The 15075-nt window shown below is 39.9% G+C and overlaps 1 protein-coding gene across 1 annotated transcript in view; it reads right to left on the reverse strand.

Moving 5' to 3' along the window:
• The window catches only part of LRBA (LPS responsive beige-like anchor protein), a 357313-nt gene that overhangs the window by 97487 nt on the left and 244751 nt on the right, over window positions 1-15075 (reverse strand). Inside the window, 4 exon segments of the mRNA XM_079990486.1 lie at window positions 2212-2324; window positions 2455-2570; window positions 3794-3896; window positions 4751-4868. Of these exon segments, the coding sequence (XP_079846612.1) occupies window positions 2212-2324; window positions 2455-2570; window positions 3794-3896; window positions 4751-4868 (450 nt within the window).

The following is a 15075-nucleotide window of genomic DNA, read 5'->3' on the forward strand; positions in this document are numbered from 1 at the left end:
ATTCAATACACAAACAGTGCCTGGAGAACAACAGCAGCAATAAATCAACACTCAAGACAGAAACGTTGCTAAGATAATGCACTAGAGGTTAAAATACATACAAAAGCCTGGGGTGTTTTTTTAACTGTATGCTTAGCTACAACATAAATTTTAAGTACTGTAGCCCAGTAGAATCTTTGCACTTTTATTTTTCAGCTGTGAGAATGGAGGATTCTCTCTGTGTGTGCGCTCACCATTACAGGTCTTAAAGCATTTCCACTACCTGTTTTACACTCTTTATCTTATTTTGCCCTCTGGAAGGATTTGCTAGAATCCTAAGGAGCTCACCTTGCACTTAAAAATGAAACACAGCTACATTTTGAAGCATCACGACTGGAGAGGGAAATGTTAAAATGGAGGTATAAATGAGCGACTTCAGTTATGGCTAGAAAAGCAGCAACAGAGCCTACAAAAAGTTAAACAACTCCTACAAAAATAGCAGCATACACACATTACAGTCCCATTAGCTAGGCATAACAGCATCAGCAACATGATTGCTTAGCAGGCCATTTTATTTATTTCATCTCTTACTCAGTTGGTGCGGCCAGATGTGCAGCTTTTTCTGGACATAAGAGAGATGCTGTAGGAAACAAGTGAGCATCATAGACTATGTATATTTGACATATAAAAAACCTATTTTGAGGTGGTGCTGTGGGTTAAACCACAGATCCTAGGACTTGCCAATCAGAAGGTTGGCGGTTCGAATTCCTGCAACGGGGTGAGCTCCCATTGCCCGGTCCCTGCGCCTGCCAACCTAGCAGTTCAAAAGCACGTCAAAGTGCAAGTAGATAAACAGGTACTGCTCCAGCAGGAAGGTAAACAGCGTTATCATGCGCTGCTCTGGTTTGCCAGAAGTGGCTTAGTCATGCTGGCCACATGACCTGGAAGCTTTATGCCGGCTCCCTCGGCCTATAGAGCGAAATGAGCGCCGCAACCCCAGAGTTGGTCACGACTGGACCTAATAGTCAGGAGTCCCTTTACCTTTTCTATGAAGAGGCTAGGTGGAAACAAAAGGTTTATTCAATCTACTGGTAGTTGAATCCATATTGAATCCATAGGTAGTTCAGGTAACTGCCTTCAATTTACACTTCAGGGAATGGATGCTTCAGATCTCCTTTCTGCTTTGGGTATCTCCAGTTTCTTACATCTCTCCTGCAAATAGTAGCCCTTTTACATCAGACCTAGGGATCTATTAAGCCCAGCGTCCTTCTTCACTTCTTCTTACAAGAAACCTTTGCAAAAAAACTTCATAATTCATGTGAAATGTACGATAAGTTAACAGGGACATCATTTGACCAAGAATTTTTTTCTTTTAATCCCAGACAAATGGAGACTTGGTAGTAATAAAGAAAAGTTACTTGGTATATACGTTCAACACACGCACACTTATAATAATTTTATACATTCTAGGACCAGGTCCTGGTTTTTAATACAGGTTTGGATACAACTCCCTGTGCGGGCAATTTCATGTATTATACTCAACTTCTACTGAAGCCAGACAAATTAGGAGTTCATATTTCTATACTTATATCCACATGCATAACATTTACTCACTATGAAAGTTTGGGGGGGCTTTAATACCAGTACAGTACCAGTACAGGTGTATCCAGGAGGGGTACACAGTACCAACTGTGGCCTGCCTCCTCTTCTAGAATGAATTGCTATTCTTTCAGGAGAAAATTAGCAGGGCTGGCATGAGGGGTTCTTTTTACTGTTTAAAGCATTAGTCTACTCATCATGTGCATCCTTGTCTTCAAGTGAAGCTGAAATCTTTTAAGCCTAAATATATCAACTTTGTAGTTATATATGTTTTTTTGAATCCAAATCAATGTTGCTGGGCTACACAGTTTGAATACATAAAATACATTTTGTAGCAACATTTGTTTTCCCCAACACCAGTGCTATTTTGCTAGAACACCGTCCATGAACACCTTCCTTATTCTCTTAGAATGGCAATGGCACCCACCTGAGAGGTGCCAGAACTGAGTTCTGTCATGTTCCGGCTGAAAAAAATGTCCTGCCCACCACTATTCTCTTACAGAACTGTCAAACTGACAAGTCTCTACTGACAAGAAACATGAAAAACACATGTACAAAATACTAAGACCTACCGTACAGTATTATCATATATTTGATATAATAATATGTAAAGGCCATGTGGGAAAAAAATACCTTTGACAAATCTCTGAAGTTGCTTGGAAGCGTAAGGTCCAGTTCTTCTGATTCATAGTTAGTGATAACCCAAGGAAATACCGGGTACTGGTTTAAATCATTGTAAGTACGCCCTGGTGATCAAGAAGAACAATAGTTCTTTGAGAGGCAACATCAGAATTCTTGTTATTAGTATCTGCAACATCCTATGCAAAAATGAATTATTTGCTCAAGTTATCCTTTATGAAGCACAACCATTATTACCTGCTATAGTGTTTAGAAACATGAGATATTCAAAATTTGAAATTTCTCTGTGCTGCCATCGCTGGGTCATATTTGATGCTTTAAAGATCTGACGCGGACTGGCCATAGAAATGCGCCTGAAAGATAAAATCATTATGTTAGGTAAGATACTGTGAAATCATGCCATATCCACTTATTCCTTCCAAATATCATCTTCTCCTTTTAGTAAGTTATCCTTATTGATACGAGACTGATGGGGCCAAAGAGCATCATTTAAACTTGACAGTTTTTAATATTAAAACTATAACATCAAGATCACCAGCAACAAAGAGGTACTATAAGCGTTCTTCTAGCCTTAGCCAAATTGGGAACGTAAGTTCTGGCCCTTTATACAGCTTTGCTATCAACCTGCTTGACCTCAAACGAGACACATATCTTGGTCTCTTCTCCCTGCTGGAAGGGGAACTCCAACTTTTGATGTTTCTCACCGCACTCTTCAGATGCCTTAAAGTTACACACAATGGTCCTAGTATCTTCACAAATTTCAAACTGAGAGTTAAAGTGAAAGATCAGGCTCAAGGCATCCCAGCCCAGCTTCAAGGCAAAACATCTGGTCTCGGGTGCCTCCTTGCCTTTCACCCCAGTGCATTCTCCAGTCTTCACCTGCAAGTGGGTAATCAACTACAGCACCATACCACAATGACAAAACTCCTTGCTAGCTCCTCACATCCACTTTTAATTTGTCACAAATTTCAAGTGCTGCAGAATTTAAATAAAAGTTTCAAATCTTGGAGGCCTAAAGAAGCCACACTCATTAACTTAGCAGTTAATTTTCCATGATATTCCCTTTTAATACATGGGATCATTACAGAAAAGCAGTCACTTTACTATAAAGCAGCCATTTTCTTTTAATTCTGGATCTGGCACAATTTCTGCCCATCACAATCAGAGTGTGCCTTTTTCCTTCTTCCAGTATTTTGCCTCATTCTCATATCACATCCAGCACTGAGAACAACATGTATGCCTTCCAATTCAGCCTTCATTTTGTGATCATAGACCACTGATTCTATCCGACATCTATTCGTTCTATTCTAGTTTTCCACATCTTACAATTATCATGTTCTCTGCTAATATCTGCATCATCCACCGCATAATACTTCTAAGTATTATTTCATTTTCCTAGTAAACAGTAAGCATAAGGTAGAAGTCAATTGTGCCTGCATAGGGCAAACTGAAGATAGCAAAGAAAAGGACAGTGTTACTGAAACAAGGCAGTGGAAACTGCTTTTTCTTGTTTCCACTTCCTTTCTGTGTTTCAGGTCATGCTTGTTTGCTCTGTTTCCCAAAGGATTCTTCATACCTAGTTTGGGGCAATCCAAAACTAGTACCAATCCCAACACGAGGTAGACAATTGACCACTTTCTTTACTGTAGCGGGATCTGGAAAGTTGAACATGACAGCAACTGTGGATAAAAAGAATTGATACTTTATTCACTTCAATTATGCTGGGTTTCTTGGCATAATGAAAATAACAGAACTCTGGAAATTCAATGCATATATCTTTAAGTTACTTCCCTGATACAATGGCCTGACTTGCATGAAAAAGTAAGCCAAGTTATGGCTTACCGGGACTACATGAATGTGTAGGCTCCTGGATAGCAGCTCACAGCTGCTTTACTTCTCTCCTCTGTCCTTTTTGCTTCTTCACAAGGACAAATCTTGGCTGCAGCTCATACTTAGTGAGGAGAGAGTGTAACTATGAGTCCTGGTTTAGAAGATACATGAAGCCTAACTTTGGCTTAGCTCAGTGTGGCACAGAAGAAAAAGGAACTGGGGAGAAATAAGATCAGTCTGGAACAATTATTGCAGCTTGAGCCTAGAACACACAAACTAATGATACAAGTTTCTAGTGGGAAGTGAAAAAGAGGACTAATTGCATTCTTCAGCAATATAACCTTCTAACACTACAACCAAAGGATGAAATGGCTATTCACATGTAAGAGGCAGGAAATGGAGTGCCACAGAGTTCTGTCCTGGGCCCATTGTTGACTTTCTAAATGACTTGGATGAAGGAACTGAGGGTATGCAAATGTCAGCAAACTGGGAGGGGTAGCTAATGCCGCAAAAGATAGAATCAGGATTCAGTATTACCTTAACATATTGGAAAACTGGGCCCAAACTAAAAATGATTCCTATTTTAAAATACAACCCATAGCAGTAATCATCATCATCATCATCATCATCATCATCATCATCATCCAATCAAACATAGGCTGATACTTCAAGCCTTCCAGTACTATTTCCAGTAGAGTATTACCTCTGTTTGCCATAAAGATTTCCAGGGCTGTGCTTTGCAAGAGATACCGCCGAGAAAAGACGGATCGAATCTCTGAGAACAGCCATTTCCCATGGAGTCCTTCTGTATAAGCAAGTATCTAATTAAAAAAAGATAAGAGATGCACTTAGTCAACTCAAAACAATGTAAGCAACTATTCAGACATCAAAACATATTAGCCATGCATGACTATCATATATTGTCTTAACAAGTTAAAATATGAATAAGTATTCACAAGCAGGAAATCAATCCAGGAAATCACAGTTAGCCAAAATTTCTTATTGTTAGGGTTAAGGAACTATGGTTAATGGTATCCAAACAAGACAACATATTGAGCTATGGTTTAATATGCTATCTTGTTGAAACCATAGTTTCTTGGTTCTCCCATAAAGAGAAACTGTTATTAAATGTAGATTCCTGCTTAATTTCCTCCCTCATGCACGTGACTGCACAAAGCTCATTCTTAGAGATGGAGGAGAAAATGGTTAGTCCCCTTTTTGTAGTAGACAAACTCAATGGGGAGAAATGGGAGTTTTCACATCCAGTTTTGACTAGCCACAGTTTAGTACGTTGTCTGAACCTGGACAAACTGTGGTTAGTCTTAACTATGGTATACTGAAGCAAGCCAACTTCAGACTGTGGCTTAGGAAGCTGGTTTCTTTCAATAAACTATAGTTAAGATTAATGACAGTGTGGTTTGGACGTAACATTAAAATATAGTTAATTTGAAATGGAAGTTAAAACTTCCTCGCTTCTTGCAGCCATGAGTGAAGGCTAGACTCATTTTAGGAAACACTGAAGCAGTTTATCATTATTATTAATATAGCCTTCATGCAATAATGTTTGCCTAATATAGATAAGCAAAGGCAACATTATCTATAGTGAAGTGAAAAATAGAGGCATGCTATCTGTTTATTAAAAGTGTTTCTAAGCCACCTTTTTAAAAAAGTTTTCTTATTACTTGTTTGTGAGACACGTTATTGTGGGTAATAGCCTTATGGGTAAGTAGGTAAAGGTAAAGGGACCCCTGACCATTAGGTCCAGTCGTGACCGACTCGGGTTGCGGCGCTTGTCTCGCTTTATTGGCCGAGGGAGTCAGCGTACAGCTTCCAGGTCATGTGGCCAGCATGACTAAGCCGCAGCACATGGAAACGCTGTTTACCTTCCCACCGGAGCGGTACCTATTTATCTACTTGCACTTTGACGTGCTTTCGAACTGCTAGGTTAGCAGGAGCTGGGACTGAGCAACGGGAGCTCACCCCATTGCGGGGATTCGAACCGCCGACCTTCTGATCGGCAAGTCCTAGGCTCTGTGGTTTAACAATGTAAGTACAGTGGTGCCTCGCAAGACGAAATTAATCCGTTCCGTGAGGCTCTTCGTATAGCGGTTTTTTCATCTTGCGAAGCAAGCCCATTGACAGCTTAGCGGATTAGCGCTATTAGCGGTTTAGCGGCTTTTAGCGATCAGCTGTTAAGCGGCTTATCAGCGGATCAGCTGATAAGCGGCTTAGCGACTTAGGAAAAGGGGGGGAAAGGGGGGGAAACCCGCAGGAACTCGCAAGACATTTTCGTCTTGCGAAGCAAGCCCATAGGGAAATTCGTTTTGCGAAGCGCCTCCAAAACGGAAAACCCTTTCGTCTAGCGGGTTTTCCGTCTTGCGAGGCGTTCGTCTTGCAGGGCACCACTGTACTTACACTAAAATAAGTACTTGTAGGACCAGCTTGCCCAATGGGCTGAAGCCACAGCAATAGCCTCCCGACAATCCAGTGCTTCTTCCAGTGTGACACCACAACAGCCCTGACTTTGATGCTGCCTCTCCCCCTGCCCTGGTAAGCCGTACGGATGCTACTGCCAGGAGGCTATTGCTGTGGCTCTGTACCACCAAACAAGCCACTGCTGTTGCACTACAGAACAAAACTGACTTACATAATTTCTATCTTGTGGTCTAGATTCCTGCTCTGAAGTACACAGTCTTTTTAACCCAGGCACTGACCTGAGTCAGTGCTTACACCATTAAGAATTTTTACAGAAGCATGAAACTTTTTAGAGTTACACACCAGGATTCAAAGAGCTTCTAACGCCTGCCAAGGACACCCACGTATGATTTCAAGTCCCCACCCTTCGAGCAGCAAAGCTCCTTCACGCATTGCATTTCATAATCTGCATTTGGAACTCATCATGGTGCTGAGATTCTTAGGGCAAAACTAAGGAGGATGTTAGGCCTCTCATCTTTTCCCCCCCTCAGCAATATCAAGTAATACAAAATGCATGACATTACATCATTGCATTCTTGAGCTCTCGTGCTCCTGAAAGCTGAAGCTAATTAAACTGGCTAGAGGAGAACATAGCTGGGACTGCATGGGAGTCACCTCGCCATGCATGTTATATCACAAGATGTTAGAAGGAAGGTAGGAGTCAGAGAATACATGGGGCTGCTTTCAGCAGTGGATACGCCCCCTTGGATTCTGAATTAATTTATCAACAAATAAAACCCTTATTCTATGAACACCAGAGTTAAAACTCATGATTTCCTTGATCTTTCCAACAACACACAGGAATGCAAACAGAGGGCTGATGAAAAGTTTGCAGCTCATAGTAAATGGACAAAACTTGGTTATGACAAGAAGTACAACTAGATTTATATTAGAACCCCAAATGCAACCACAGAAACTCTAATAAGCATCATTGAACAATTCCCGATGAATCAACTATTAGAAGTTATCAGTTTAGAAGCAGCTGAGGCCTAACTAAAACGTGTCTTCATTTCTCGTTGGAACAGTATCTGCCTGGTCTGTAGATTCACTTCAAAGTCTCTGGAGTTCAATTAAAACTGGATTAGGTGAAAGCAAACCTTCTTTGGGACTTTCTGTTCTTGGAAACTCCACACATACTGACAGCACCCTAGACAGAGGTCTAGCCCTCCAATGAACCAGTTGCTATGGAAACTGCATCATTACCACAGCTCCACTCTTATCACACCAGGCATATTAGTTTGAAAGATACTGAACACACACACACTGATTCAGAGTATGCTGCTTATGGTGTCCTTAAAAAGCTGCACCTTCCTTTGTTCTTATATTTTTATCAAACAGGTATGCATTTTCAGTTTAACCATTTGAAAGCAGTAAAGTGATAAAGATCTCTGTATTATTTTAAAGAAAAAAGCTCTGAAGTGGTAATCTACTGACAAGATGCCTTAGACTTCAGAACAATGTCCCAAATCTCTTTATACTATTCCTGAAAATGTGCAATTTGCCCTTTTGTATTTAGGAGGGGTTATTAATTTTAGGTCAACAAATAGCATAACCTTACAAGTGGTGGCAGTGGAATATTTTGTGGGGAGATTAGTGGGAGTTAGGAGTGACTGACCTAGTGACCCATGGGACCATCACACCCCTCCTCCTAGTTTTACTTTGAAAATGCTGTCTAAAAAGATTGTGGGTGGTATCGAACTAAGTTGTACTCAGAGTACAGCCTTTGAAATCAAAATTATGACTAACTTAAGCAGTGATTTTAACTGGTCTACTTGGAGCATAAATTAGTCTGGTGGGTGATACCTGACTATAGCTGCCCTCACAGCTCCACTTATCTAGGAGTAAGTCTCATTGGATTCAACAAGACTTACTTTTCAGTAGATATGACTGTAGTCTAAGTCACGATTAAGTATGAAAAAGCATAATATTCCAATGGAGCAACAGAATAAAACAGTTACAGGTATAAGCTACAAGCACCATGGTCTTCACATGAAATGAAATTCCAACTGATTTTATATCTGTACTATATTTGCTAAATTATTAGTTATCTTGGGGACACGAGCAATTAAATCTGCAAATAGCTTACAGAACTAAATGAGTAACTAAATCACTTCATCATTTTTATCTGCTACGCAATGTAAACCACAAAGCAAAAAACTAAATACTGGAAGCAAAATTTCAAAAACAAATTATTGAAACAAACATATTTTTCAAAGAATAAAAGTGATTAAAACACCATCCATTACAAATTTAAAGAATAGCGAAGGAGAATATTTAATCTGTGCTTTTAAAGTTATTTTTTAACGTCAATTTTGAATAAAAGAGTATATAGAGTATATTCTGGGAAATATAAAGTATTCTCTCTAAAATCTGATGAGGCCACCAGCAGAGCATTTATTCTATGCAAACATCATGAAAAGTCACATTATAATGTGCATGCAATTTATACATAATTATGTATGTATGCTATAACATCTGTTAATTCTCTTTTTCTTCATAAGAGAGAAAGGAATTTTTAAAATGTGTTTCTTCCTTATATGCACCTAAACATATCTAATATAGAGCAAGGCAGTGATGTTAATGGGGAAAAAAGGTATCCCAGACATCAGTTGCATTCTTATTTCAAACAATGTTTAATTGTCAAATGTTTATTCATGTAACTACTGAATCTAGCATCCTAGCATCCTTTTGCCCCTTATTCCCACTGCAGACTGATACACAATCTCATTCTCTTCTTTCATGGATGACAAACTCAATTAAACATATTCATTATTTTAATGTTTCAATAGACATCTTAGCAAGCACAAAGAATTAAAAATAAATAAATAAATGCTATGTGACCTTTGCATCGATCAGACTAAAATGGTTTAGATCTGAGTAAGGAGGAAAGACGATTTGGGAAACAAGCTCTTATGTTTTCTCTTCCAATTACTGCAGGAGATGATAAAACCACAGCAAATGATGTATCAGCTCATTTTATCTTATCGCTTTGGGGCTAGGTGACAATGAAGTTCATATTTCACTGGTTCCCATTGAAGATTGTGAAAATTACTTGCCCTCCTGACCTGAAATTTCACTAGAAGACAGAAATTTCTCTTCTGCAAAGTAATGCAATTTTTCATATGTCAACCTTTAGCCCAGCTTTAAAAATTAATTTCATTTATATTAACCAATGATATTGATATTTTCACAGAATGCTCTTTGATACATGAAGCAGTGACTAACAAATTGATGTTGTCTTAGATGGGTAAAACTGTTTTATTTTAAGCTGCTGCAGCAGACAGATTTACAGCAAACTGAAATTCCTTTTTCATAATGCATTATTTGTGCTGACCTGACGCACCTCAAAGCCCATGGCCTGTAAATTATTCATTGACTCTCATGATAGACCTTTCTTGATTTCTAATCCCTTTTCCATCTATTTTGTTTTCAAACTTTTTCTCTAAAAAAAAAGCAACATGACAAAATGTTGGCTTTTCTGAAATGTACAGCCTTCGAGCAACTTTTCAAAGACTAACTGGAGGAAGAGAGCATGGGTGCATCCAGGCAATTGATATCATCTCCATAAACTACATGGCACCCATGAACACCTGATCTTAATGATGCTTGGCATCTGGTTGTACCCAATATTTACTTGCAGAGTAGAAGCCTCAACAAAGAAGCTAAGTCGTGCAAAATCCAGATAAATTGGAAGAAGCTAAGAGCTGGGTCTAGGCAAGCCAACTGTACAAGGCAATCTAAAATATGTCACTAGAAAGTGCAATCAATAATCAAAACCACAGCCACAGCCACAAAAGAAGTTAAAATCAAGGCAATAACAAAAAATGGAGAGCAAGGAACAGGCAGGAATATAACTGAACCGCCAGCAAACTCTTTTTTCCTTTTCTTCATGGAACACTAGTAGAAGAGTGGACATTCATAAAGCTTTTAAGGTTAGCAATTATAGAATGAGGAGAGTTCTTATTATGAATCAGAAACTGGTTTGAGTTGGAGGTGAGCAGTGAGGTAGCCAAATTTGTTGATGAGACTAAATGGTTCAAGTGGGTGAAAACAGAAAGAGATTGAAAGAAGCCCAAACGATATCGCCAAACTGAGTGAATGGGCACTAAAACTGAAAATGCAATTCAATGTCGGGGGTGGGGGGGAATCTTAATCTCACATATATGCTCACGGGGCTTGAACTGGCAGTGACTGACCAGAACCAATACCTTTGGGACATAGTGGATAGCTCAATGAAGAGTCTGACCCAGTGTGCTGCAGCTGTGAAAAAGACAAATTCCATGCTAGGGATAATTAAGAAAGGAATTGATGAAGTTGCCAATATCATACTGGTGTTCTAACAATCTATGGTGCAACCGCACTTGGAATCCTGAGTACAGTTTTGGTTGTATCATCTTTAAAACCAAAAACCAAAACATTGTAGAGCTGGAAAAGGTTCAGAAAGGGGCAACCAAAATTATCAAGATGCTAGAGCAGGGGTCAGCAAACTTTTTCAGCAGGGGGCCGGTCCAACGTCCCTCAGACCTTGTGGAGGGCCAGAATATATTTTGGAAAAGAAGAAGAACAAATTCCTATGCCCCACAAATAACCCAGAGATGCATTTTAAATAAGAGAACACATTCTATTCATGTAAAAACACGCTGATTCCGGGACCATCCACGGGTCGGATTTAGAAGGTGATTGGGCCGGATCTGGCCCCCCAGGCCTTAGTTTGCCTACCCATGTGCTAGAGCAACTCTCCTGTGAGGGAAGGTTACAGATTTGGAAGCTTCTTTGAATACAAAAATAATGCAGGTAAGGGACATTATAGAGGGGTGTAAGGTTATGCCTGGTGTCAAGAAAGTGGTTAGAGGAAAGTTTTTCTTCCTCATTATAATAGTAAACCTGGGGCCAAGCAATGAAGCTGAATGTTGGAAGATTCAAGACAAACCAAAGAAAGTAATTCTTCACCCAGCTCATAAATAAACTATGGAATTCACTCCATCAAGAAGTAGTGATGGCCACCAACTTGGATGGTTTTCAGAAAATAATTAGAGAAATCCATGGAGAACAGGCACTCAGTTGCTAGTAACCATGATGACTATGTTGTGTCTCCACTGTCAGAGAAAGTATGCTTTGGTATATTGGTATAGAAGTTGCTGGGAATCACAAGTGGGAAGGCAAATGTAAAGGTAAAGGACCCCTGGACAGTTCAGTCAAAGGCGACTATGGAGTTGACTATGGAGTTGCGACGCTCATCTCACTTTCAGGCCGAGGGAACTGTTGTTTGTCCACAGACTGCTTTCCGGGTCATGGCCAGCATGACTAAACTGCTTCTGGCACAACGGAACACCATGACGTAAGCCAGAGCGCACGGAAATGCCGTTTACCTTCCTGCCACAGCAGTACCTATTTATCTACTTGCACTGGCATGCTTTCGAACTGCTAGGTTGGCGGGAGCTGGGATAGAGCAACAGGAGAAGGGTACTGTTGGATTCAGGTCCTGGCTGACACTGCTGAGCATAGAATACTATACTAGGTGGGCCTTTGGCCTGTTTCAGCAAGGCTCTTCCTAGGACATAGCTGTGTTAAATTGCCATGACAAGCCTCCAAGCACAGGTGGAACCAAACGGGCCAGAAGCAATTCCTGACATGAAATTATAGCAAGTGCCCTCCTGAATCAAAGCAACTATTCTAATATTCTGTTTCCCGGCAGCAAGATGCAAGAATCTTACTGAGAAAATCAGTCAGCCTCAGACACAGTGGAAGTACTGCATGGAAATCCTTTGCCGCAACCGCAGACTGAAAGTAGCATTGTATAGTCTGACGTCAGCAGAAAAACAGAAACAGGGAGTTATCAAAGAAGTTTCTTTCATCAGACAGGGAAAGAGAAGCAAGTAAGCTTTGGTCAACTAAGAAACATTACAATTCCACCTGGTGTTGAAGCAGACTAATTACACCTTCAGCAGGTAATATACATACACATGCCTGCAAGTAGGAAATTGAAGCACCAGTCCTTCTCCCTTTTTTTGCCCTTTCGCAGTTGGAATTTGGAGCAGTTGCCTTTATACTTGGAAGTTCCATGCCTTTGGAACATTTATCCTCCATAAATTTGTCTCACTATTTAATAAAGTTATTTAAGGAAATAGCCATTCATCATTACCCTGATGCAATGAATTCCATATTCATAATTTAATCATTTGTTTTGCGTAAATCAGTGTTTCCTTTTGCTGTTCTGAATCTATTGCTAACTAATTTCAGTGGGTCTACTAACACTTTAGCAAAAGAAAGGGGTGATCTCTATCCACTTTCTCTGTACCATTCATAATTTTTATAAACTTCTATCACATTTCCCCTTCAGGATACCCTTTTAGACATGGAGTGATCAGAAGTATATAAAATGTTCCATGGCTACAGCATAAAAGCTTTTACAAAAAAAACAAAACTGTTTTATTTCCAGTCCCTTCTATAATAATGTCTAGGATAGAATTTGAGATTTTCACAGCTGCCGCACACATTGTTGACATTTCCCTTCAACTATTCATCACAACTCCAAGATGTCTTTAATGCTTAGCTACTGCCTGTCCACACACCCTATGTATGCATGCAGTTAGGATTTTTTTAGTCAAATGTGCATCTCTTCACAGTTATATTGAACCTCATTTGCCATTTTGTTGCCCATTATCCCAGTTTAAACTTCTATTTGGACCTCTCTACAGTATGCATGTGCTTTTACCAATCTCAGTGATTGGGTGTCATTTATAGACTTGTACACCACACTGCTTATACCCAACATCAGATCATATAATAATGCTAGATGATCCCAATAAACATTCCTGAGTATATTTTCCTATATTATGGGAATTGTTTATTCATACTTCCAGCTTCCTGTTCTTTAATGAGTTCCTGACCCCAGTGGCGTAGCGTGGGGGGTACAGGGGGGGCCGGACGCACCGGACGCAACATCTGGGGGTTAGGGTTAGGGGGCGCAAATCCACGGGTTAGGGGGCGCAAATTACTTGCCTTGCCCCGGGTGCTGACAACCCACGCTACGCCACTGCCTGACCCATAAATGGTCCCAACCTTTTCTCCGGTAACTGCTTTGTGCTTTTATATTGTATTTTTATGTTGTGAACGGCCCTGAGATGTGCAGATGAAGGGCGGTATAAAGATATAATTAATGTCCAACCTCCTACCCACAAATCAACTTTTTAATTTAAAAAGTCAGTATGGGCTACCCACTAGTCCTCCCGTAAGGCTCTTAGTAGTGTTGCATATAGTTCCAATTCAATCTATGTCTTACACTTGGGTACAAAGGCGCATGGAGACAAAACTGAATGAATGCTCATTATAGTTGATAAAGGCAAATTAGCTGATGTTGTGGAGCTATTAATGTTGCTTACTGGGACAATTGGTCGTACAAGAATATAAGAGCCTGCTGGATCAGGTCAATAGCCTATATAGTTCAGCATCCTGTTCTCACAGTGGTGGAACAAGATGCCCATGGAAAGCTCAAAAGCAGGACAGGAGCACAACAGGAGCATTGTCCCCATTTGGGAATCCTAGCAATTGGCATTCAGAGGCAGTGGAGCTAGAACACAGCTATTGTGGGATGTTGATGAGTAACTTATAACTTCTTAAAAACTTAAGAAACCATTATCTAAGGTACTTGTTAATTTATTAATACTTTCATTTTAGGGTGAAATTAGGAACCTGCCTTGTAGCTCCGGTTATACTTGCATCTTTGGACAAAGGCCAGTTTATAATATACAATGCCAGTTTATAATATACAACTGACACATTGAACTGCACTTACAACCATTGCCAACCATCATAAATTCTAGAAATTGCCCAGAAATCCAAGCAAATGGTACCCTGTGGGTTGTATTAGAATTTGCAATTGTACAGAATGCTATTGATTATAAGTCTTGTTTGCCAATCGGTACATTAATGTATGTGAACTTTCAGACTGGGGCAGTAAGCAGAAGGTGTTTGTAACCAGTACTACCTGGCAAGAACGATGAAGTTCCTTTCTACCAGTTTGGGGACTGGTAAATGCCACTCATACATTTGCAGCTTTGAAGACTTTATGGTCTTTATGATAATTTATGAAGTGTTAATTACCCTTAAGAATTCCAATCCAGCTGCAGGAGAAAGAAAACAATAACTGAGCTACAACATAAATAGGGTATGATGCTCTCTGCTGATATCATCATACCTATGTAGTTACAGATATTTAGGAGGCAGAATTCAAAGCTGTTTCCAAAGTCACTCTTTTAATATTGAGTGGGAAATTATGTGAGTTCTATAAGAAACTGGAGAATAGAAAAGAAGAGTCTGATTAGTAGTCTTGTTGCTACATAGCTAAGGTTAGAGTTCTCCACAAGGTAAAAAAAGGGAGGAAGAGCCACATATAGACAAATACGTGGGCAACTCCCGAATTGCAGAAATATATAGGTGAGATATTCGCTGCCAATGACCTGCCATTTGTCAGAGGTGGAGTCCCTAAAAACTACAATATACTCTATGCTGAGCTGAAGTACTTCAGTGTTTCTACTGGCTCTTTAACTTGTT

Source organism: Podarcis cretensis, assembly GCF_951804945.1.
Source record: "Podarcis cretensis genome assembly, chromosome: 9".
Classification (NCBI taxonomy): Eukaryota; Metazoa; Chordata; class Lepidosauria; order Squamata; family Lacertidae; genus Podarcis; species Podarcis cretensis.